The 23,975-nt window shown below is 41.9% G+C and overlaps 2 protein-coding genes across 5 annotated transcripts in view; one reads left to right on the top strand and one right to left on the bottom strand.

The window, feature by feature from the left end:
* LOC127038790 (transcription factor HES-5-like) overlaps positions 1-1,723 on the bottom strand; it is a 39,281-nt gene extending 37,558 nt beyond the window's left edge. The window contains exon 1 of the mRNA XM_050931742.1: positions 1,632-1,723. The gene's annotated coding sequence lies outside the window, so the exon portion shown is untranslated. The remainder of the gene's footprint in view (positions 1-1,631) is intronic.
* The window catches only part of PANK4 (pantothenate kinase 4 (inactive)), a 32,172-nt gene continuing 9,789 nt past the window's right edge, over positions 1,593-23,975 (top strand). For 3 of the 4 annotated variants that reach the window (XR_007770802.1, XM_050931714.1, XM_050931716.1), the window contains exons 1-11: positions 1,593-1,732; positions 8,106-8,188; positions 10,353-10,561; positions 11,671-11,854; positions 13,542-13,634; positions 15,624-15,777; positions 17,318-17,499; positions 19,084-19,165; positions 20,459-20,559; positions 22,087-22,242; positions 23,160-23,272. Coding sequence is in view for 3 of the 4 variants with exons in the window: in XM_050931714.1 (XP_050787671.1) it covers positions 1,606-1,732; positions 8,106-8,188; positions 10,353-10,561; positions 11,671-11,854; positions 13,542-13,634; positions 15,624-15,777; positions 17,318-17,499; positions 19,084-19,165; positions 20,459-20,559; positions 22,087-22,242; positions 23,160-23,272 (1,484 nt within the window). In the remaining variant the exon portion in view is untranslated. The remainder of the gene's footprint in view (positions 1,733-8,105; positions 8,189-10,352; positions 10,562-11,670; positions 11,855-13,541; positions 13,635-15,623; positions 15,778-17,317; positions 17,500-19,083; positions 19,166-20,458; positions 20,560-22,086; positions 22,243-23,159; positions 23,273-23,975) is intronic. The other variant, XM_050931715.1, reaches the window with a different exon arrangement.

A 23,975-nucleotide genomic window follows, 5' to 3' on the forward strand; every position in this document is an offset into this window, starting at 1 on the left:
CAAATGTATCTCCATTCCGCACCAACCTGCCTTTACCTCATATTTGTCAGTGCAAATGTTTTACCTAAGAATGCAGAAGCACATAAAAAAGGAGCTAGAAAATGGTGTTTGCAATAAGGGAATGTATCCCACCTTATCTCTAGCTTGCTTGCTAGCATATATATACCTGCCCCTGGAAATTTCCACTACATGCATCTGAGGAAGTGGGTATTCACCCACGAAAGCTCATGCTCCAAAACGTCTGTTAATCTATAAGGTGCCACAGGACTCTTTGCTGCTTTTACAGATCCAGACTAACACGGCTACCCCTCTGATACTATCCCACCTAGAATCACAGAAATTAGAGGTCTGTCAGGTCTCACCTAATGTGTCTCCTACAGCACATTTGCAAGTATTTTGTCTAGTCCTGTATAAATATCTCAATTGTTGGAGTTTCCAGCTGTAAGCTCTATGTATTGCCACTTCTCTTGTTGTTTGCCCTACTGCTAGTTTATGACAGGGAGAGACTTTTGTTTGACTTTATCTTCCAACAACTCCCGTCTTCTTTACCCACATTGAATCATCACTCATTTTTGACTTATATATTTTCAGGGAGGGATCATGTGATGTTTGCTGCACAAGCAGCACTGTAACCTCCAGCTGTGCTTTGCCACCTGTGGCCCAATTCAAGCACTGTGTCAGTATGAAATAGCAAGACTACTGAAAGTTGCAACACCTTGCTCATTTGGGTGAGTTTGGGGTCTTCAGAGTAGATATAAAAAAAAAAAAATGTGTTACTGAATCCATTAGCAATCATTTGTCCTCAATTTTTTGTGCACTACCTGGAAAAAAATCTCCTTTTCTCTCACCAGAAATGGAGCAGGGGTATGAACTCACTCAAGAGCAGGGAGGATCTGCAAACTACAAGTATTTATTTGGGATGATCTACTGTTAAGTGCAGGATATTATTGTGTACTAGTATTATTAACAATTTATGATCATAAGGTACTTTGAGATCCTTGGATGAGAGATCCCATAGAAAGTATCATTGCTAATAAATGATGATGCTGTTAGAGATGAGGCAAACTGGGATTATTTGTATCCATGTGCCTTTTCCCCCTCAGTAACTTTGGGACTTCAGATGAATGGAACACAAACCCCGCAAACACCCCACCCCTGTTCAGTAACCCTGTGGGCTGAGGATAAAATGAGGCCAGGTGCAAGCCCCTCAGCAACTCTGAGGTGCAAATAAAAACGAATGCAAACCCTGACACACCTGTAACGTTGTGCACCCCAGATCTAGAGCCCTGTAATTTGGGGGGGGAGCAGGGGGGGAGAGTCTTTGGGATGAAGATCCAACCTACCAATAACTTTGTAAGGTAAAAAAACATGGAGCTCAGTTCCACACACACAACCCATAACTTTGTCGGTCGCAGATGAAAGGGGGCTACGATCCACCTCCTCACACCCCTCCCCGGGAAAAAAAGGCTGAATACTGGCAACGCTTAAGGGAGCCCAAGCCCGGCCTCATTTGCATAATATATGCATCATATCAGATTAATATGTAAAATATGCGCATGTATTTGCATGCCGATGAGGCCAGGCAAGGGGTGGGTGGCGTTCAAAATGGCGGAGCGGGGCGGGCGAGGTACCAGCAGCGGCGGTGACAGCAGCCTGGACAAAAGCATCACACTCCCGCCCGACGAGATCTTCCGCAACCTGGAGAACGCCAAGTGCTTCGCCATAGACATCGGTAAGCGGCCGGGTGCCTCGGGGGCGGCAGCGGCCGAGGACGGGGGGTGGCTGGGTCTGCTCTGGAAACCGCCGGGACGGGCAGCGAGTGGCGCGCAGGGCACGTTGGGAAATGCAGTCCCGCTGAGCGCGGCGCGGACTGCCTGGCGCTGGAGACGGACTACGGCTCCCGGAGTGCGCCGCGGTTGGCTGGCGGAGCGGGACGTGACGGGAGTTGTGGTCCAGAGGCGCTCCCGGGGCGAGGCGGAGGGCGGGCAGTAGAACTACGAATCCCAGCATGCCGCCGGGGGCTGCTAACGGACTGGCCGGGGTGGTAAACAGGCTGGAGGGGCCATCCTAGCAGAGGGGCGTGGACCCCATTGAGGGGGCGATTAAAGGGGGCAGGAGGACAGCAGCCTAGGCGGGGGTGGCCCCGGGGAGGGGACCAGGGGATGGACCCCTTTGAGGGAAGCCTCAGCAAGGGAGAGGACTGAAGGGGGTTAGCCCCTGGGGGGGGGTATGAGACACCCCCCCTTACATGGAGGTGCATTCAGTCCCCCGCTTAGTTGTGGGGTCTGTTCAAACCTTAGCCCCGTGGAGTAGCTTGCTGCAGCAAGACTCTCTGACAATGTCTACACTACAGCCTAAACCCAGGGCTCAAATTTAGGCTCAAGCCTAATCCCCTCCCCCATCTACACACATCACGCTAACCCAGGACTTGGCCCCAGGCTCTCACACTGGGACCCAGGGTTCAAGCCTATTGCTTTTCAGTGTAGATGCAGCCCCTCCGGACTTGTGCTCTGGGAGTCCATGGGCTGACTTTCTTTATCCTCTGGCCCATCAAGTTTTCCCATGCTGTACCACAAACAAAGGGCTAGAGCGGTCACATTTTGAGAGGGTGCTAGGAAGTCTGAGATATGCCTGGTTGAACTCTGGGCCGCATAACGCAGTGTAGATGCGGGAGCCCCAGGCTGAGCTAAGGGTTCAACTATTCCTAAACTCAGATTGTAAATTAGTGTAGATACTGAAAAGCTAGGCTAACAACCCTAGGGTCTGCTAACATGAGTTGTACTAACCCTGAGCTTACATTGTAGACAAACTCAGGCTGTTGTCTTCCACTCACCCCCTCAAAAAAACAAACACACACATCCCATTCAGGAGAAAGACGTAGTATTGTTAGCTATGTGTGTTTTTCATGATGTTCCTCCTGCTTTCCCCCTCCCCTTGCTTTAGGGAGAATGTAAGGACTGTGGGGGTGATGGTGGAGGGAGGGCTAATTTCTGAATTTATAGGGTGCCAATAGCCTATCAATATTGACAGCTGACTGCTGCATGTGTGTGCATTTCCCACAGCCACCCAGGGAGATGGGATTTTTCTTCTGTGAAAGTACCAATATGCACTGGTGAAACCCTAATGGGCATATACACAAAGGTCTTGACATCTTGAACCAAGGTGCATAGCATGTCACAATGTAATCAAAAAATGAAAACTTAAATGGGAAGATGAAACTACTATGTTTCATGTTAGAACAATGTTGAACTTTTATGCCAGGGAACAGAGAGGCTCAAGGGATAGATTTCCCCCAGCTTTTCATATTCCTTGCCAGCATTTGATCATTGCAAAAATGGCACAAAGGGAGGCAAGATACTCCTCTAGGTGCAAGTGAAGCAGCTCAGGGTCAAAATCCTGCTTGTAGTAGGGACCACTCCTGCTGCTTTCATAGAAGTCTAGGGGAGTGGAATTGGACCGTTCGCATTTTTCCTCTTACTGTTCCAACTGTTTCAAGTCAGTGAAGTTGTTTGGAGTTCTTTATTAAGCAACGCATTCCCCCTCCCCATTAGATTTGAAGTTAATGTTAAATGCAGACCCTGAATTGAAACTGTCTAGAACTGCAGACTAATCACATGGGGTGTGTCTGTGTCTGTCAGTGTTGGAATGGAAGGGAAGAGGGACAGGGGTGTATTAAAAATTGATCACCCTTTGTAATTCCTCTGAAGGGGACAGTTATTTATTCTTTAATTTTAGTCCCTATTCAGTAAACAATAAATTAGTGTTACCTTTCAGTGAGTCAGAATAGAATTAAAGCAGTGGGTTAGCGATAAACTCCAGGCACAGTGAGTGTCCACCACAGGTTTTTAAGTCTTTACAAACTGGGAAAATAAATCTAAAAGCAATTTAGCTAGATAGGGAATTCCAGTGCAAGGTAGATATCAAGAAATAACTCTCTACTTCTGTAGTTCCTTTCATCTAGGGATCTCAAAGTGCTTTACAAACACCACTTTAATTTCACAGCGTCCCTGTCTCTTGTATTTCCTTATTTTTAGAGGTTGAGAAGGTAAGTGTACCTTCTCAGCAGAGATCCATCAAGCTTGTGTTGATCTCTGAATTTCTTTTTTGAAGTTCAAAATTAGGAGAAGGGTAAAATTATTTTCTTATCAACTGGAAGTGACAGTTTCAGCTGATGCATCAGAATGGGAAGGTCTGAGGGTTATTAAGTTTCACTGCTTTTGTTACCATAGATGGTCATCATTGATCTTATGGAATTAACCATCATATGCTGCTTAATCTATCTGGAACTCAGTGTCGCCTCTGTACCACTTCTTTAAAAAAACAAAACAAACCAAAAAACCACTTTCCTCGTTTGCCTAGATTACAAACGTTTAGTGCTGCAAATTTTAGTTTGCGGAAGCATGACACTGAATTTACCAATGGAATGTGTGCAGTCCAGGAATCAGTTGGTGAAGCAGTATGATATGGTTTAGTGCATACAGATTTTCACTTGGAGTTTGGAAAAAAAATCACAGGCTGTGTCAGAGATTTGGCAGTTCAGCATCCGGAACACTGCTGTGGACCATAAGAGTGCATTGTATGTTTTCTAGGAGAATTGCAGCTCTTAATAAGGGGACACTGATCCAGCTATTTGGTGAGGAGACATAAGGTGGAGAATTAATTGTATAGTTATTTGCAAAACAGCAGCATGAGACCTAGAATCCTCCTAGGCTCTGTTCTAGGAGGAGAGGAGGCACTATCTTCCTTCAGGATCTGTGATTCTGAATTCTTTTCCCTGTGTTGGCTACAGCATATCCCTGGCATCTTTCAGTGCAAGGTTCAAGATGTGTTTCTTTGTATGTAGGTGTGGGGGGTGGAGGGAGGGACTTATGCGATGTGTAGCCCATAATACCTTTTAAATCATATTTTTTACTTGTGGTTAATATAGGGGTTTATTTCCCTCTCAAATTGCCCAGAGGCTTTTGGGCATTGACACCTGTAAATTAACAACTGTCCAAAAGTCAGAAGCTAGAAGAAAATTATGAAGGAAACGGATGTGCTAGTACAGTGGTGGCTTAAGGGTTTTAAAAACTCATTTCCAGTCAGTGCTCAGATTTGGTTCTCTGTGTGTTCTTGGTCATGCTGGGTTTCTTGGGGCAAAGGCAATGCTGATCCATTTTGAAGACAATCAGCTTACCAAAAATCCTCTTGGTGATCAGGCTGTTGAGAAAAGGAATTCAGAAATATGAATTCCTCTTGGTGATCAGGCTGTTGAGAAAAGGAATTCAGAAATATGAATTCCAGTTACAGAGCTTAAAACAAGACTGTTGGTAAGGGTTTATTTTTACATGATGGTAGGAAGAGTGAGCTCTTTACCTGTTTCAGTAGTAGCTCATTCTAGATACATTTGTAACCTTTTGGCAGGTCTAGTAGCTTTCTGATGTGGGTTTTTGTGTGTGTGTGTTTTGGGTGGGGTCTGTCAGAGTGGGTAATCCCTGTATGGGATGGGACTGGAGAAACAGAACAGCAAGAAGGTTGTCTTTGCTCAGTGCAAGAATGTGTGTTAGATAACCAAGAAGCCTTAAAGGTGAACTGAAGTCTACACATTGTTTATTTCACATTTACTGATGGGTTTGAAGCAAACCCTTTTGAAAGCTCCACTTTTACTGGTATGAAGTAAAGTGTTTCCCATGTTCTGGATGACAACCACACTAAATACTGGAAATGTAATCAACTAAAGCAAGAGAAACAGGTTTCATGTGAAGGCATATTTGTAATGTGCCTGTCAAAGTATTTCTATGTAATGCAAAGCAACAAGCACTTACGACATTCTAATCAACAGCCTTAAGAAATTATTATTGTAAAACAAGTAGTCTCAAATTATTTTGGCAGTTATAAAATAGTTAGATGAACAAGTACTTTCCTAAGAACATCTCTTTGTAATTATATTGGCCTTTAATGCAGTTCTATAAACTGTTGGCAAAAATGGCTTGGATACTTGTTAGTTTAAAAGCTTTGTTTTTTTAATCCTCTAATACTCTGTCTAGCGAAAGTCATAATTCATGATGTACAACCTTAAACATGAGCACATTCAGTTTGAAAGCTTGATTTCATTACCTCAGGTAGAGAGCCTGGCTGTGCTAAGGAGTTTTATTTCATAGGGGAAAAAAGCTTTCTGCTTCTAGGGTCAAATCTAAACTTGACCGAGGAAAACCAATAGTTAGCATCAGCAGAACTGTTTTTTGCCTAAGTGAAATGAGTTTGTGGTGTTGCACTTTCAGAACGGAGGCCAAGGGCTGCATGGATACATATACATAGTTCCCCTGGCAAGGCATCTCAGGGGAAGCTGGTACAGTCACTGTCAATGCTGTATTTGTTCTGTGGCTAAGTAGATAAGACATCCTGGATTGTCAGGCCACTATTCGTCAAGGAGTTGTGCATCCTGGGCTAGAAAAAAAGAACGTCAGCCTTCTAAAAGTTGTGTGTATGTTTGGTAGCAATTTTTGCTGAAAGCAGATTTAAATTTATTAGCTAGTCGTGTTGCTTACTGCACTACTGGAATGCACTAAGTCAGAGTGATGAGCGCTGCATGATAAGCTATATAAAAAGAACTCACTATTTAAAATATGCAGTTTCATAGAAAAGGGCTAGAGTGAGATAAGCTTTGGGTGGGGAATCCTTGGGTAAGACAAGTTTCTTGAACACTTACTGCTCGTGCATTATGTGTAAATTTTTCAACATCTAATATCCCTAATGAGTCTGTCAGCGAATCACTCGGACCCAGATGTTTAAGGGGTTGAATCACTCAGTGTTGCAGGGCCTAAGTCTCATTTTCACAAGTGACTTAAGCTTTGCAATACTGTGCAGAGCAATGCCTGAATACCTTTAGAAATCTGAGCTTCGGAGACTGATTCTCTGCATATGTTAGCGCTACTCTTACATCAGTTTAACTCTATTGACTTCAGTGGAGTGACATGGTGTGCACTGGTATAGCTGAGAGGAGAATCAGGCATTTAGGATCTTTACACATGCAAGCTGATGCTTTGGAGGAAACAATGGGATGTACACTGATGTTGTGGTCACCAGAAGTTTGTGACCTCCACGGCCTGGCAGACTTGGGGGAAGCCTCTGGGCCAAAAGCTGAAGTTTTTATTCAGTTTCTACTTGAGCAAAATTCTTAGTGACTCACTGAAAATTAGTGAGTTTTTTGCTTGTGTAAGGACTTCAGGTTTTGGCCCCCTAAAAATATCCAGCTGCATGGAAAAGGGTCTGTTTTTCATTGCCTTTGGTGCTTCATGCAGCTTGTTTCTTTTAGGATGTTGATCAGTTTTGAAGCCAAAAGTAATCCCTCAGCAATGTCGTTATTCAGCATTTAATTTCCTTTATTTTAATAGAAGCAGAGACTTTTTGCAGTGTGTCCTTGAAGATTACTTAATGTTTACTTAAGCGTTTCAAGTGAAACTTTGTTGTTTGAGCAGTATGCCTCATGAACAACAAACATGGCAAACCTATTAATCAAGTTTGTTAAAACATGCAGGATTTTAGACATTTCTTAAACAAGTTTAACAAAGATAAGCAGTGGATGTGTGACTTGTCCCTCCCATCCCTACCCCTCCTTAGAGCTTTGAAGCCCAGGCATAGTCTGAGCACAGACAGGACTGAGTTATAATCCTGCCCTGATATGCTCTCCCCTCATGGCCTTGAGCACCTTCCCTGCCTAGTTTAGCTATCTTGGAGGGGCTGGAGGTTAAAATTCCGATCCTGCAAACCCTTAGTCACCTGAATAGCCCTTACTCAAGCAAGTAGTCTGCTTACATGCATACTGTGAGGTAGCTAGGAAGTGAACTCATGACCTCCGTTCATCTTCAGCCACCCCAGCATCAGTTCGGTTTGAGTGCCTCCTGTGGAGCCTGCACCTTCAAGCAATGCATCTGGGTCTAGCTATGCTAAGACAGTCCCCAAATGACTGTTCTTTGGTTCACTGAATAAAGAGCTTCACCTAATTAGCTTTGCTTGAAGCCACGCCATTCTTAAAACTGTGCTAGGTAACTAATACTCAGAAGTATCTAACTTCTTTCTGTCTGACCCTGAATTTGAGATGAATAATGTCTTGTTTTTGATAACAGGTGGGTCGCTAACCAAGTTGGCTTATTATTCAACTGTGCAGCATAAAGTAGCAAGAGTGAGATCTTTTGATCATTCCGGAAAGGTAAGAATTGCATTATATAGCAAACCAGAACTGCTAATGTGTGCAGTCACGAGAAGAAAAAAAATGGAAATTTGAAACACAGGGCATTTTCCATAATATCAATTTTCAGATGGCACCAGGAATATTTATTAATTATATAGCCCTATAGAAGTGCATGGTACTTCAGAGCACAGCTCTTGCCATGAGTTGCTCATAGTATTAGAGTCCAATCCTGCAAACCCTTCATGGTTCCTACTGTGAGGAGTCCCATTGACCTGAAGCACTGTAATAAGGGCTTACAAGTTTGCACCCTAAATTAAGAGGTGTTAAAAACAAAATGGGAGGCTTAGCACAAGGAAGAATTGTAGGTAATGACAGTAAGGTTGTGTGCTCACTTGGGTGAGTAATGTACGTACAGTATCTGAAATGAAAAACAAGCCTAACATGTCTAAGTTTGTCATCTTGAAGTGGATTTTGAGAATGGGTGGAAGTCAGGCAGCTGGGGGTCAAGAAGGGAATTCCAGGGCAATTGTCCTACTTGAGAGCTTAAATTATCAATTATTGTTGTCCTGCATTATATCTTGTAATGCGGGAAGTTTTGAGTGTGCACCTAACTGCTTGTAGATATTTGCATTTCAGGTTAAACGTGTGTGTGAGACCCTTGTTTTTGTTCACACCTATAGAGTTTAATTCAGTATCTCTGGTGAAACAACCATTTGGCCCAGTTTTGCCAGCTGACTCTCATATTTCATTGTGGAAGCTTATTACAGTTCTAGTCCCAAGCTTGCATGAAGAACACTCATTATGCAAACACAACAAACTTGTTAAAAGGATGTTAAGGCTTCTAAGTCAAGCACTCAAAAGTTAGGAAATGCCAGATCTGATAGTATGTGATCACATAATCAAAGACTACTTTTTTCACAGAACCTCTGCCTCGTTTGATCCCCCCCCCCCGAGTGATAATTTGGACATATTTTCACAAGGATGACAAAAGACACATTCCTGACACAAATTTCAAGTCCCTGGTGTTGGCTCTCATGTATTGAGCCAATGTTCATACATACTGTACTCTTCATGGGCTTGGGTATTAAGGAATGCTTGACTCTATGCAGCTGATGTATGCAACATCAAGGTCACCATCTTATATACAAAATGTAAGACTGCTGAAGTGTGGGAAGGGAGTCAGTCCTAAACACAAGTTCTAGGGAAGATCCTTTCATGGACTGAGAACTGGTTAAAAGACAGGGAACAAAGGGTAGGAATTATGGTAAATTCTCAGAATGGACAGGGGTAACTAGTGGTGTTCCCCAAGGGTCAGTCCTTGGACCAGTCCTATTCAATTCATTCATAAATGATCTGGAGAAAGGGGTAAACAGTGAGGTGGCCAAGTTTGCAGATGATACTAAACTGCTCAAGATAGTTAAGACCAAAGCAGATTGTGAAGAACTTCAGAAAGATCTCACAAAACTAAGTGATTGGGCAACAAAATGGCAAATGAAATTTAATGTGGATAAATGTAAAGTAATGCACACTGGAAAAAATAACCCCAACTATACATACAATATGACGGGGGCTCATTTAGCTGCAACAAGCCAGGAAAAAGATCTTGGCGTCATGGTAGATAGTTCTCTGAAGATGTCCACGCAGTGTGCAGAGGTGGTCAAAAAAGCAAACAGGATGTTAGGAATCATTAAAAAGAGGATAGAGAATAAGACTGAGAATATATTATTGCCCTTATATAAATCCATGGTACGCCAACATCTCGAATACTGTGTACAGATGTGGTCTTCTCATCTCAAAACAATATTCTAGCACTAGAAAAGGTTCAGAAAAGGGCAACTAAAATGATTAGGGGTTTGGAGAGGGTCCCATACGAGGAAAGATTTAAGAGGCTAGGCCTCTTCAGCTTGGAAAAGAGGAGACTAAGGGGGGATATGATAGAGGTATATAAAATCATGAGTGATGTTAAGAAAGTGGATAAGGAAAAGTTATTTACTTATTCCCATAATACAAGAACTAGGGGTCACCAAATGAAATTAATAGATAGCAGGTTTAAAACAAATAAAAGGAAGTTCTTCACACAGTCAACTTGTGGAACTCCTTACCTGAGGAGGTTGTGAAGGCTGGGACTATAACAATGTTTAAAAGGGAAAAAAAAGAAATACTTAAACTCTGAATTTTTTAGGACATAGAACATGAATCCCCATATGAAATCACAGTTCAAGAGGAGATCACAGCTCGACTGCACTTCATTAAATTTGAGAACACTTACATTGAAACCTGCTTAGATTTCATTAAAGACCATCTTGTCAACACAGAAACTAAAGTGCTCAAAGCCACAGGGGGTGGTGCCTACAAATTCAAAGACCTTATTGAGAAGAAGCTTGGACTGAAGTAAGTGGAAACTGCTTGACACTCATTAGGGGATAACTCCTCTTTTTGAAAGATAAAATACTGTCACTAGTAAATGTTAGACTGCAGCCTTATGTGGTTGTACTGTAATCTTCTAGGACCTTATAAGCTTAGCAAGGCTGGGCTTGAATGGGTGACATCAAGGAACAAGCAGCAAAGAGTCCTGTGGCACCTTATAGACTAACAGACGTATTGGAGCATGAGCTTTCGTGGGTGAACACATCCGATGAAGTGGGTATTCACCCACGAAAACTCATGCTCCAATACGTCTGTTAGTCTATAAGGTGCCACAAGACTCTTTGCTGCTTTTACAGATCCAGACTAACATGGCTATCCCTCTGATCAAGGAACAAGTAAGTTCTAGATGATGTGATTGTAATTCAGTAGGAGATACTTCTCCCTCTGTATTGGTACTGAATTTCCCCAGCATGTTGGTAGGGTGTGCTGTGCTGCCATACATGCTATTTTTCAGTTGACAAGTAACTAAGGTCACTAAAGATCTAACAGTGTGACACAATAGGGGTCTTAATCTCAGGGTCCTGGCTAAACTCCAGCATAGTTAGTATATTCTGCTTCCCTAAAACTCTCCCTGCAGTTTCAGCTGCACATGGTAATCATACCTTTGTGTCTTAAACACTGGGTAGCACAACTCTGATGTTAGACAGTTCGACTATCTCAGAGGTGGCTGCATTTCAGTGGTGGGCAAGTGATTCTCTATCAGTTTCTAAAGTGCTTTGGATTCATTTTGAGGATAGTTCCTATCAAAGCTATCATTCCTATCTCTGGAATACCTATCACAGTGGAATAAAAATTTGAAGCTCTATATAAATGCTATCAGTTCCTTAATAACAGGAATTGCAAAGCTCTGGAATCTTTAGCCTGTAACTATTGTATTTTCTCATGTCAATATTTTTCTGTACATAACAAATCTATTTAGTCTGTGTCCAAAATCAAAAGCCATTAAAAGGGATTGTTTTGTTTTCCTGCCAAGTGTTGCTTTTTACTTGTTGTTGGATTTGTGTGAAAAAAGGTAATTTTTAAAGGGCATATTGTCTTTAGGATTATTCTAAGTGTGTGTGTTTTCTCTTCAGGGTGGATAAAGAAGATGTAATGACTTGCCTAATTAAAGGGTGTAACTTTGTGTTAAAAAATATACCCCATGAGGTGTTTGCATACCAGAAAGATTCAGATACTGAATTCCGATTTCAGACAAATCATCCAAATATTTTCCCTTATTTGCTAGTCAATATTGGCTCTGGGGTTTCTATAGTGAAGGTGAGTAAGCCATTAGACTATTCCATTAACTGTGTGTGTGTGTGTGTGAGAGAGAGAGAGATCTACATGTAAGGCTGTCAGATTGACATTTGTTTCCTTTCTGGGTTGATACCAAATTTTAAACAAAAAACCAAAACTGCACAAGTTGACTTCCATTTCTTAACATAATCTTTACCTGCTTTTCCCCTGGACTACATCTGTCCCCTTTTAATTAGATAAGGCTGTGGTTAAAGAGGCTGGTGTAATAGCTGCAAATGACATACATAATACCACCCCCCCCCCCCAAAAAAAAATCATACAACACTTTTGGCAGCCACTTGTGAATAAAACTTAGGGCTGGTCCATGCTGGGAAATCACATCTTCATTGTTACGTCTCTGGGATGAGGTGGATTACCTTTACTGATGAGAGTACCCCCTCCTGTCAGTGTAGGCAGTGTTTAGACTGAAGCACTGCAGCAGCGTAGTTGCACTGCTATAGCATTTCTAGTGTAGACAAGCCTTCAGCCTTGAGATGGATGCTCTGAGCAGAATCAGAATACCTGCTTCTAATTGCTTTGCCTGAACTTCTCAGTATAGAAAGTGGGTATGCGGGGTGGCAATGCTTGCCTGCTTCAGAAGTTTTAGAGGATTGGTTATGATCAAAAGCACTGTACATTGTGTTAGTGACTAAACAGTTTCCAGCTCTCAGCATGTGACAAGGGTTGTGTTGTCATAGTTAATATCCTCTAAATTAAATCTAGTAATCATCCCATGCACATCTGTAGCGGTTAAAATCACGGTCAATCCATTAAAGCAACTCTTTCTGTAAAAGCACATCTGTAGTTCTGTAGAGTGAATCTCTAAGCGCCCTGGGTTAAATAAAAAGCTATATGGTAACCAGTGGGCCAGATACAGAGTGAGAGATTATAGGAGCAATGTAGGATTGCAAAGTCTAACTTGGATATGTAACAAAGACAAGGAATCTCTGCCTACAGATAACTTCTTATATTTTTGTAACTATTGTGGTAGAAGTACCCAAAGGCCTCAATTAAGATTGTGCTGTGATCTGTACGAACATGTTAGACACAGTGGGTAGGTCTGCACTGCAATACAATACTAGTGGCTGGCCCATGTCATCGGGCTGGAGCCCAAAGAGCTACACTGTAATTCTGTAGCCCCTTACCCGAGTCCCATGAGCCTGAGTCAGCTGACTTGGGTCAGCTGCAGGTACTGTATTGCAGCGCAGACATACCCAGTTCTTACAATCTAAAGACAAAGATGCTACAAATTCTTTACATAAGATAATTTTGCCATTGAAATGCTGCCACCTCTGTTGGAGTGTGGCAGCCAAGTGGACAGCTGGCACACTGAACATGTGGGGAGAAAAAAAGGGAGGGAATTTTGGCCAGGGCTCGTAAGGAGTCATCCTGAAGACCATAAACTGAATTTCATGCAGCAAGTCTGTATCTAAAGATAAAGGGCTAAATGGATCCTACTGCGATTGGATCGTGTAGTTCCATGGTGTCCATATGTTTCACACCTGGTATTTAGATCATTAAGCTGCCCTGTTGACAGCATTTATTCACACTGTGTGCATCTGTTCCCTTGCCTGGAGTCCATATGTTAATCTGTTTATAGGTGTGTTGTGTATTAATACATACTTATATCCATGATTGATTGTTTGATAAACTTGTGTTTGACTCATAGGTGGAAACAGGGGACAAATTTGAATGGATTGGAGGGAGTTCAATCGGAGGGGGAACATTCTGGGGTCTTGGAGCTTTACTCACAAAAACAAAGGTATTTGACAGTTGCACTTTAAGTAGAATGGGGAAATACAGGGGTGCTACTAAGAGGCCTTCAGTTGTGTTGATCCTCTTTAGAAAAGAGGAAAAGCCAATCTGGTGGAGAATGATGATTTCTAACCTTGCACATTAAGAACCACTATTCCGCCACAGAATTTTTTTTAATTGCCATTAATGCACTGTGCAGTTTATCTTTATATTCTCTATTAAATGCTCTTTTGTTCCTTGTTGTGTCTGCTGCTGCTATTAAACAACCAACCTGCGCCCCTGAGCTGTGATAACATCCTCTGTGATACTAGTGCATAAATCCAGGCAATACACCAAAAGAGCCCCATTAGAAACACAGAGGACAAAGCAATAAAGAAATACCTGTCAAGTGTGCAAAAGGCTGTCACTGCCTGGGATAGAGGATTTTTTTTCCAGTTTCTAGGATTGTGCGAGGTGTGGGTGTGGTATAATTCCCTTTTATTCTTTAATAGTCTTTTCCCTCACTGTGTACAGTTTGAGTACAGTCTGCTCCATGTTACCTGTTGATTTTCTATGCCCCGTGTTCCAACATGAATGAGCTGCTCAGACCTTGAGATCTGATCTCCAGGTTCAGTTTCAGTCTAAAGTCCTGAAGAGCAGTAAAGTCGAGAGCGCTTGAGTATTGCAGTATATCTGAGGCAAGAGGCGTAGCTCAGTTCCTGTTGCATTTCAGGGGGTTTGTACGTTCAGAGAACTGAAGGCCAATTGCCAATCCACAGCCTAGTCTGGTGCTGCTGTGTTTAACTCAACACCGTTTAAACCAGGTGGTTTTTCCATGTCCCAAGATTCATGTGACTGTAAATGCTAGTTACACAGGAGAGAGTTACATATCAAGAACTTGTCAGGGGAAGGTCAAAGAGAAGAGTTCATATTTGCAGTGTTTTTTTGGATACATTAATTAGTCGGAGACTTTTCAACAAGTCCTCCTTTACTGGACTTGTCGGAGCAACATGTCTAGGCTTCTAACAGGGTTTATAGCTGAACTGTAAGCAGTGGGGGAGCCAAAACGGGCAGGACTAGTCTGCTGCTAGGTTTATTTTATTTTGGTGCTTCCTTTAATAACTCTCTAGCTGGACAGACGGCCTCCCCTTTAGCTTTACTTTTGGAACTAAAATACCCGAGACATAATCCCACTTCATCATATAACTAAGCCCACTCGGCCTCTTCTTCCGCCACCCCACCCCTGGAGTAAGGGATAGGTGCGCTGCCCGTGTGTCGGGCTCTGGCTGGAATTCTATTCATACTGATACCTGAAAGGTTGCTAGGCTACACCAGCAGTCCTAGTAACAAGGGAAGGAATGGAAAAGATGGCTGAGCATTAAGAAGTTGATCCAGAGTAGCTCTTATGAGCTTCACTGCAATTTACTTAGGAACATGTTATCCCTGTAACCAGGGTGAGGTGAAGGCTTTTTGCTAATCTGCTTCTTGAAACATTATAGAATCCCAAGTATCTAGGGCTACTGGGACACATTCTATTTATAGATGCCTGTGCAACCCTATTTGAATTCTGAGCCATTAATGGGAGTTGTTTGGATGAAAGGTGGCATATGTCTTGTTTTGCACCATGCTAGTCTAGGACAGAGTTCTCTGCCAGAGAGCAGCAATACTCTAAAGGGTTGCAAGCAACAAACTTGGAGGACACTCACACATTCCTCATTTCCAGTCTTCGGGGCAGGGTGCAGGGGGGACATCTTTCAACCAGTTACTTGCATAAGGTCATCTGAGGACTGATTCGGAGAGAAGTGGTTACAAGATGAGATTGTGAAGCTCTGCTCTAAGATTAGGCTAGGGAATCAGTCCCGGAGATCTTAAATACAAGGAATGCCTGTTTGTTTGGTGGGAGCTGGGGTTTTTTGAATGACTACTCTTACTAAGAGTTCTGCAGAAGTTTGAGATTCAGACAAGATTATCTGGCAATCCAGAAAACCTGGAGTAACACTTTGCTTTTCTTCTGCAGAAATTTGATGAATTGCTGCAGCTTGCTTCAAAGGGACAGCATACAAATGTTGACATGCTGGTGAAAGATGTGTATGGTGGGGCCTACCAGACACTGGGGCTAAGTGGAAATCTAATAGCTAGCAGCTTTGGGAAATCTGCCACAGCAGATAAAGGTACCAACACAGGGCAGGGGGGGATGAGTCTACTCAAGATTTGCTGTATGGATCATATTATATTTTGCCTGTTGCCCATTTTACTTTAATATGCTGATTGTGTGAATATTTGAGACACTTTCAAATACTGAAAGGATGAGGATGTAGTTACCAGCTTCTCTAGTACTCATTTCCCTGTGTCATGGGATTTTTATGAAGTCCCCACAACCTCACAAGGACCAATGTCTATTGGCCTGATTCTTCAGAGTTCTTCTTTCTAGCTAGTGGAGAGGAATGGATGCAACCATGTCCTTTCTGGCCCTCTGAAGACTAGGTTGGTATCTGTCTCCAAAGGAGTAGGCTAGCTTAAGATCCTCCTTTCCTGTTCTGCTTTAAATGCCTATAAAATCTGTCCCTTGTGCTTTAACTGCACAACTGATGGTAAACAGTTGGTTTTACATCTGTCCTCTTCAGCACTGGGGAACTAGCAGATCAGTTGAGTCCAGTCTCAAATGGACCTAGCAGTGTGTTCATACAGTGCATTATACTGTCACAAGAGTCTTATGGCTGGAGCTATGGGGGGAAGGTCCCAAATATTAAACTGTTTTAGGATTTGCTGCACATATGGCTTTGTGGTCTTATCTGGTTTGAGACATGACATCTAGAAGTCTCAGAAGGGTTAGCTTGGCACTCATTACTTTTAAAGTAGATAAATTGAGTACATGCAATTTACTGTATATGAGTCTTTTAGGTGATACTGTTTCCCTGCAGGGATGTTAAAGATCCCAGAGCACTCTACTTAACTGGTAGTAGCCACACTATCCTTCTTAACAGATTTCCTCTCATCATACATGTATGATCCTGTGTATGTATGTAGAAATAAAAATCACTATACAAAAGTAAAGTTATTAGCTATCAATTTAGCTTTCTATCCTGGAGACTTCCAATAATTTTTCAAACAAAAAAAAAAAAGTGTCCTAATCCCATGAAACCAGCTATTAGAGCTGGGCAGGAAACTCTTTTTCCCCATCCTGTGAAAATCAGATTTTGAAATCAGGAAAAAGAGAAATTTTCACAAACCTAAAAAAGTTGATTTGGATTAATGAAATGTTTCTATTTTGAAATACTTTAAAAGTTTACTATAACTAGCTTCAATTTTAAAAGTCCTTTTGAACCAGAAAATGAGAACTTTTCATTTGGAAAACTTCTAAAGAAACTGACAGTTTCAAAGTTTGTCAATTTTTTTTTTTAGTCAAAAAATTCATTGAAACTGACCCTTTCCCACAGTTTGTTTCAGCTGGTCAGTATTTTCTAATGAAAAAATGTTTTGCTGAAGAATTCCTGACCAACTCCACTAGCCATGTTAATCCCCATGGAAGCAGGAAATGAGCAGTGTGATAGGGCTGAACTTCCTTCCTTGAAGCCAAATTCATCACTATTCTAGTCTAAAGAAGCCAGTGGAGCTACCCTGGGGATAAACTTTGCTCATAGTCTGCCTAAAAATGTCCACTTGGGCATGGTTCAACCATTTTTAATGTGTTTTATTATTTCTTTCCTTTAGAATTTTCTAAAGATGATATGGCAAAGAGTTTACTGCACATGATCAGTAATGACATTGGACAGCTTGCCTGCCTCTATGCTAAACTCCATAACCTACACAAAATTTACTTTGGAGGATTCTTTATTCGGGGTCACCCAGTCACTATGCGCACAATCACCTACAGTATTAACTTCTTCTCCAAGGTAATAAAAACTAAGCTCTCAGGAACACAAGAACAAGTCTTGGGTATCTTTCCCAATTTGCTGCAAGACCTTAACATAGTTGTTTTCAAATGTACCAAGCTGGCAGCATGATCAAAGTAATGCAGTGAATCTGTAACATATGGTTATTTAATAATGAATGGCCACTGACTGGGGCCATCCTTTACTAAAGGTCAAGTACTGCTATAAAGATCAGTTGCAACAGTTATGCAGAGTACTTGTCTGTGGGTTTTCTAACAGTCTCAGTTGTCCTGTAGCTGCTCAGCATTGATCCTTTCCATCTTCCTCACATACTACCATGATTATTCAATTCCTCTTGTAAATTTCAAATTCTCTTGTCAAATTCAGTGTGGGATTGTTCTTCTATGATAAAACCTGCAACTGATATCTGCTTTAAAAAATATCACGGCCATTCCTTTTAAAATAGCTATCTGAAATCATTTCAAAGTGTAATTTTCCCCTTTACAGAGGCTTTCCCTAGTTCCAAAGTTTTGTGACCTGAGAGTGTGGGTGAAATCCAGAGCCAAGAGCTAGTTTTAGATCTGTTGGTTTGCCAGAATGGGGACTAGTCTATATATGTGTGGCAGCTTTATAAACTTAATGGTATTTGGACCCCCTAAGCATTGATGCTTAGATTTTTCACTCTCAACTCTCCAGGGTTGGGTCTCTAGATCTTTTTTCAATTTCTCTCTGATCTCCCTCTGTCATACCCCTGCAATGCCTTTTTATAGACTAGCTGCAAGCTTTAGGAAACTGATAGTTTCCTCCTTAACTACTAGTGTAAGTGAGTTGTGAAGTCAGTGCTGGTCTTTTGCTGTACCCCAAGCAAATGTTAATGTTCTTTTGTGAGCTTCTCTATTGGGGAGCTGATTTTGTCCCCTCTCTCCCTCCCAATTTCCACATTTCTCATTGCCTAGGAAGGTGAGGGCATTTGGTGGATAATGGGTACACCTCATTTGCACTCTAAGATTCCTGCATTGTATTGAGGATGGTCTTGCTTTCTGGTGTTGACAATGAATATCTCCTTGACTGGTTTAATGAAGAGTGTGTGTGTGCAGGTGTATTGGCTCTCTCTATTTGCATGGACATTGCAGTGTGTTCTTGGGTCTTGAGCCAGTGTGATGCGAGAGGGAGTGAAGTAGAGGAAGGAACTGACTGTCATGGTTCTGAGAGACGCACTGCCAAACGTGAATGAATGTGCCAAATGCCGGGACATTAACAGCACTTTTCCTTGGGAAGTTGCAGTAGCTTTCTGTACTGAAGCACTGGCCAATTACAGTTCCATGATTATTCAGTCTTAGAACAAACTGGATATTCCTCCTTGCACCTTCCCTGTCTGCCTCATAATCCTGGGCTGGTAGGTGTAAGTAGCACATGCTGAAAAGAGATGTTTCAAATATGCCTCCTGCAGCACCATTGACATTATTGAAGTGTGTTGGGAATGTAGCATGGACACAATAAAATATTCTAGCTGGTTTATCTGTGTTATACTTAAGTGTAAATTAGTGACAAAGTGCATGTTAGCAATCAGGGGCCATCCAAATGCAATGTTTCATATTGTGGCAGGGAGAGGTTCAGGCATTGTTCCTGAGACATGAAGGCTACCTGGGAGCCATTGGGGCATTTTTAAAAGGAGCTGAACAAGACAGTAAGTACAGCATCACTATGTTCTGTATATGCAGTGTTCTAAAATGTCAGTGTCAGTCCAAGCTTCTTTCAAGAGGCTGCATGTAAATCATTGGTTAATCAAATACATTTGCCATTAACAGCACAGATTTATTTTGTAAACACTTATTTTCTTCTGGCAGGGAGATCTCTCTTTACTCCATTTCCTTGCTCCACTTTGAGGGGCCTGGAGGATTTGCTTATTCTCTCTCCCCTCCCCCAAGAGCAACCTCCTCTCTAAAGGCAGAGGGAATCCAGGTTTCTGATTTATCTCCTCTCCAGGGAGGACACTTTCTGAATATGGCCAGTGTGCTAGTGTAGAAATAATGGAATTATGAAATTGCATTCTTTTGCCCATAAAAATGCCTTAGTAGTTGAAGAGCACATGTCTGCTCTTAGCATTTTTCTGTTACAGGTTGCTTTTGCTGAGTACAGAGCTCCGGTGCTGCACTCTCTGATTAGTTACCACTATTTGTGGTTGCTGTATTGACAAGCCACTCAGTTTGTGTGTTAGGGTGGGAACAGAACCAGACAGATTGAGGTTAATAAAATTTTGTTACTTATCCAGCGATCTCTGCATTTGCAAAGATTATTAAGCCTCATAATACTCCTGTAAAGCAGGAAATTTTCATACCCATTTTACAGAGAGGGAAAACTAAGGTACTAAGAAGCTATGCAAATTGGTAGAGGTTCTGTGGATCTGGGAAGAGTAACTAGGAATCCCCTGCTACACAAGGCATGCTTTTTCTGTAGCTGTATATCCCACACTCTGACTAGTGCATTTTTTCTATTTATTAAAAGAACAAATTCTTCCTAGAAATAACTTTAAAGAGTTTATTAAACTAATTGGTTGCAATGCATTCTTAATAAAAGAATTAAATATTTTTAAAGATTAAGATGTACTAGGTTTGGAAATAAAAATAGGTGCTTGGAGATAAGAGAAAATGTTTGTTTTTTTTCTTCCTGGAATTGACAGTATCTTCTCCCCACCCCACCCCTCTCTTTTTAAAGGTTTACTATATAAAAAGAGATGTAGTGATCATTTCTGAAACTTAGGGTTTCTGCCCCTTCCCAAATTCAGTAAATAAGAAGCCCCAAATTACTAATTAACTGGATGGTTGAGTAACTCTGGACTTTTAAAAACATTATTTCCATGGCTCTTTTTCCTTGCATTTGTCTTTATTTAAAACCTACACAAAGGCATCTAGACATTAAAATCACTCGTGGTATAGACAGTCTTACTTTCAGTTTATGGCCTCCATCTTTGTTCCTCCAGATCCCAACGAGTACAGTTGGGGAGAGAATTATGCTGGGAGTTCGGGCCTTATGAGCACTTCACCCGATCTCTGCCCCATGCAACGTGCAAGGAGTGGCACGGTAAGTTACTGTCTTTCTATAACCAGAAGCTGTCTTCCCTGAGAGATCATTTAGAACCCTCATGAGACTTCAGGACTGTAATAAAACTATCAAACTCCTAACTACCTTCCCTGCACACACACACTGCCCCATCTTAAATAATAGTTCAAGATCTCAAGTAATTAATTTGCAGCCTGATTTCCTCCCCCAAGAAAGTTTGACACCCAGTTGAATGGCTGTCAGTCTTGTCATCACAGTTAATGAGACTGCACATGCAAATCAGTTGTGTACATAGATGGCCACTTAGACCCAGAGTGGTTTGAGTTGCAAATTAGTCCAACAGTTGTGCATAGAGTGTTGCATGTGCAGTTGGTAAAATGTATCTTGAAAACTGAGCCCAGCATTTGCAAGTCAGCTTTTTAAAACCAAGTAAGTGAAAATCAGATCCTCAAGTTGACATTCAAAAAACAGTGTTGGTGTTTCTTCTATAGCCATTGCCACAGTTAATGCCTAAAGCAGTATAAAGGAGTACACTGAACTATTTCAGACGCAAGTAATGTCCTTAATATGATCCATATGCTTGATCTTGAGTCTCAACAGGTGGAAAACCTGTCTGTGTGTGGTGTACTCTTCCTGTCACTCCAGGGAATGGTGATAGGATTCTTTAGTAAAGAAGCCGCAGTCAATGTTAATTTTGCAGTAAAAAACACTTTTTACTTGTATGATTTACACTCAATCTTGGATAATGTTTTAGGAGAATATTTAAATACAAAAAAATTGGGAATTCTCACACACAAGATGTTTGTGAGACATTGAGATGCTATCCAAGGTCCATCAATGTCAACTTCTTGTTGATTATTGCTGTGCCTAGATAAGGAGTAGCATATACACTAGGAATAGTGTTCAGAGGCTGTATGTAAAACCACTGAAATACTTAAGTGCTCAGTTTCTAACCTTTCTAGCTCTTATCTGATTGGGCAAAAATGTAAAGTAGGTGTCTAAGTTGTACATATACATACGTGAGAACAGGTAACTGTGTGTGCAAAATATGCAGTTTCATTTGCAAAAATAAATCTATGCACTTTACTAGGTTTTTTAAAATATGTAGCAGAATATTTGTACAGGTAGAACTGTGTGTGTGTGTGTGTTGCCTGTTCTTAAACTTACCGGAAACATTTGACCCTAAAGGTGGTTTTAAGGCCTCTGGGGGAAGGGCAGCAAACAGGAATGTGTTAGCTGAAATGGAGGGGAAAATGTGTGCTCGAATCTTTCAGAATGATCCCACCTCTCGTTTTACCAGGAAGCTTGTGGGAAGGGGAAAGAAATCGGGGGATTACTAGAAGCTTTTTTTAAATGAAAAACTCCTAAGATGTCAAGGCAAAGCTTTGTCAATTGTGGAAACATTCTTTACTATACTCTATGCACACTCTAATGCAGCTGTCCAGTAAGCTGTAACTACTGTTGGCTAGTCTCATTACACATCAATCTTACTGGACCAGCCTGTTTGAGTTAGTTTAATTAACCTTTATTTTTCCCATCACTTCCCAGTTTGACATGTTCGAAATGGATCGGTTGGAGCGACCGCTTGTTAACCTGCCCTTGCTAAAGGACCCATCCACGTACATCCCTGACACTGTTGACCTCACTGATGATGCCATGGCCAGGAAATATTGGCTCACTTGCTTTGAGGAGGCTTTGGATGGGGTACGGATCACAATGCAATAGTGTATCTAAACATTTTCATGATTTGGCAAATAGATTTTTCTGAGGGCTGACATGGATGAGCTCAGACTGCTAACTTGAGCACACAGTTACACTTATGGATGAATGGAGACTTCTCCTCTTGCAAATCCTATAGATGCATCGGTGGAAGTCCTCTGGACACACTTACCTCAGCACAGTTGGAATTACTTTTTTTTCCTTGTGACCTTTTTTGAACAGTTTTCAAAGCATTTTATTATTTAAATTCCACTGTATGCTCCTGGTTTAAAAACACACACACGAGGGGGCAAAGATGGTAATGCCTAAAGGGCCAAATCCTGCTGTCCTTATTATTTTAAGCAGTCCCACTGACTGCAGTGGAACTATTGGTGTGAGTCAGATGAATATGGTTTGGCCTAACTTAAATGAGTCACATGACTGTCATACTCTTAACTGATTCTGTGTTTATAAATCACTCCTGAATTCCTGTAGCCATAGTATGCAAACCCATCCAAAGAATGTATTAGATATAAAAAGAGTTACCTAAACTGCATGTTAACTAAAGAGCAGATGATCTGAATTTATTGTAGCAGACTGGTAGAATGTTGTATCAGATGTTTCTAGCTTTTGGGATTATCTGGAATGCCCCCCTCTACCTATATTAGTCAAACAGTAGTAAGCACTTATTTTTAGATGACTCTTTCCTCTGAATGCATATCCTTCACCCTACGACTTGAATCTGGGGGAAAAACCTCAAGTCTAAACTTCTTTGGGGGTGGCGTGGGGGCACTGAACAGTACAGAAGGCAGAACAAATATTTCCAAGCCTGAACTTCAGCCATTGAGACTGTTGCCTTCTACCCTCATGTGATGGGTAACGCATCTGGCATCTCTAATCCAGCCTCCCTGTTCCTCTGTCAGGTAGTGAAACGTGCTATGGCCAGTCAGCCAGACTCTGCTGATGCAGCTGAGCGAGCAGAAAAGTTCCGACAGAAGTATTGCAACAAGCTCCAGACACTCAGACAGCAGCCTTTGTAAGTGTGGGCTTTTTCCAGTGAGTACAGTTAACTTCGATGTGATTTAGTAAATGTTTAATATGCATGTGTTAGCAAGCAGCTCACTGTTTTGTAATTCTTTGTTCCCTGCATGTTACATTTATGTCATGTGCATAAGAAATAAAGTTAAAACTACTGATTTTATAGCTTCCTACCCCACAGTAAGCCCCATGCATATAGAGGTGACTCACCAGCCCTTTCCAGGTTGGGTGCAGCATTCCTGGGCCTTCTGCTTGGTTGCCTCCTCCTGATGGCTGTTTAGACCCTCTGTTGATCTGGCTGAGTGACTCGGCCCTCCAGCCAGCTCACACTTAAGAGTTCAGTCCCTTTGCGGGGAATCCAATTCCAGCTGTAACTAGTCAGGCCTTTATTTGGCTTCTTCAACATCCCTTCACGTGGCACCTCCAGGAGCCAGCAGCAAAGTCCTTCCAACTCAAACAGAATTGAACAGATTGACACTCTTCTGTCAATCTCTGGGGACCCCTCAGTAGAACTCAAAACAACAAACAAAGCTAAATTAAGCATCTTTAACCCTTCTCCAGGCTTGAGCCTCTCAGGTTCCTCCGGAGCCCACGGATTGCCTCCCTGGAGCTTGGCCCCTTTTTCCAGTCACCCACCATAGGAGTCACCTCTACAGCTGCAGTCCAGCTGCCACCCCCTGATGCTGGGCTTCCTCCCTTTT

Source organism: Gopherus flavomarginatus, chromosome 21 (genome assembly GCF_025201925.1).
Source record: "Gopherus flavomarginatus isolate rGopFla2 chromosome 21, rGopFla2.mat.asm, whole genome shotgun sequence".
NCBI classification, from domain to species: Eukaryota; Metazoa; Chordata; order Testudines; family Testudinidae; genus Gopherus; species Gopherus flavomarginatus.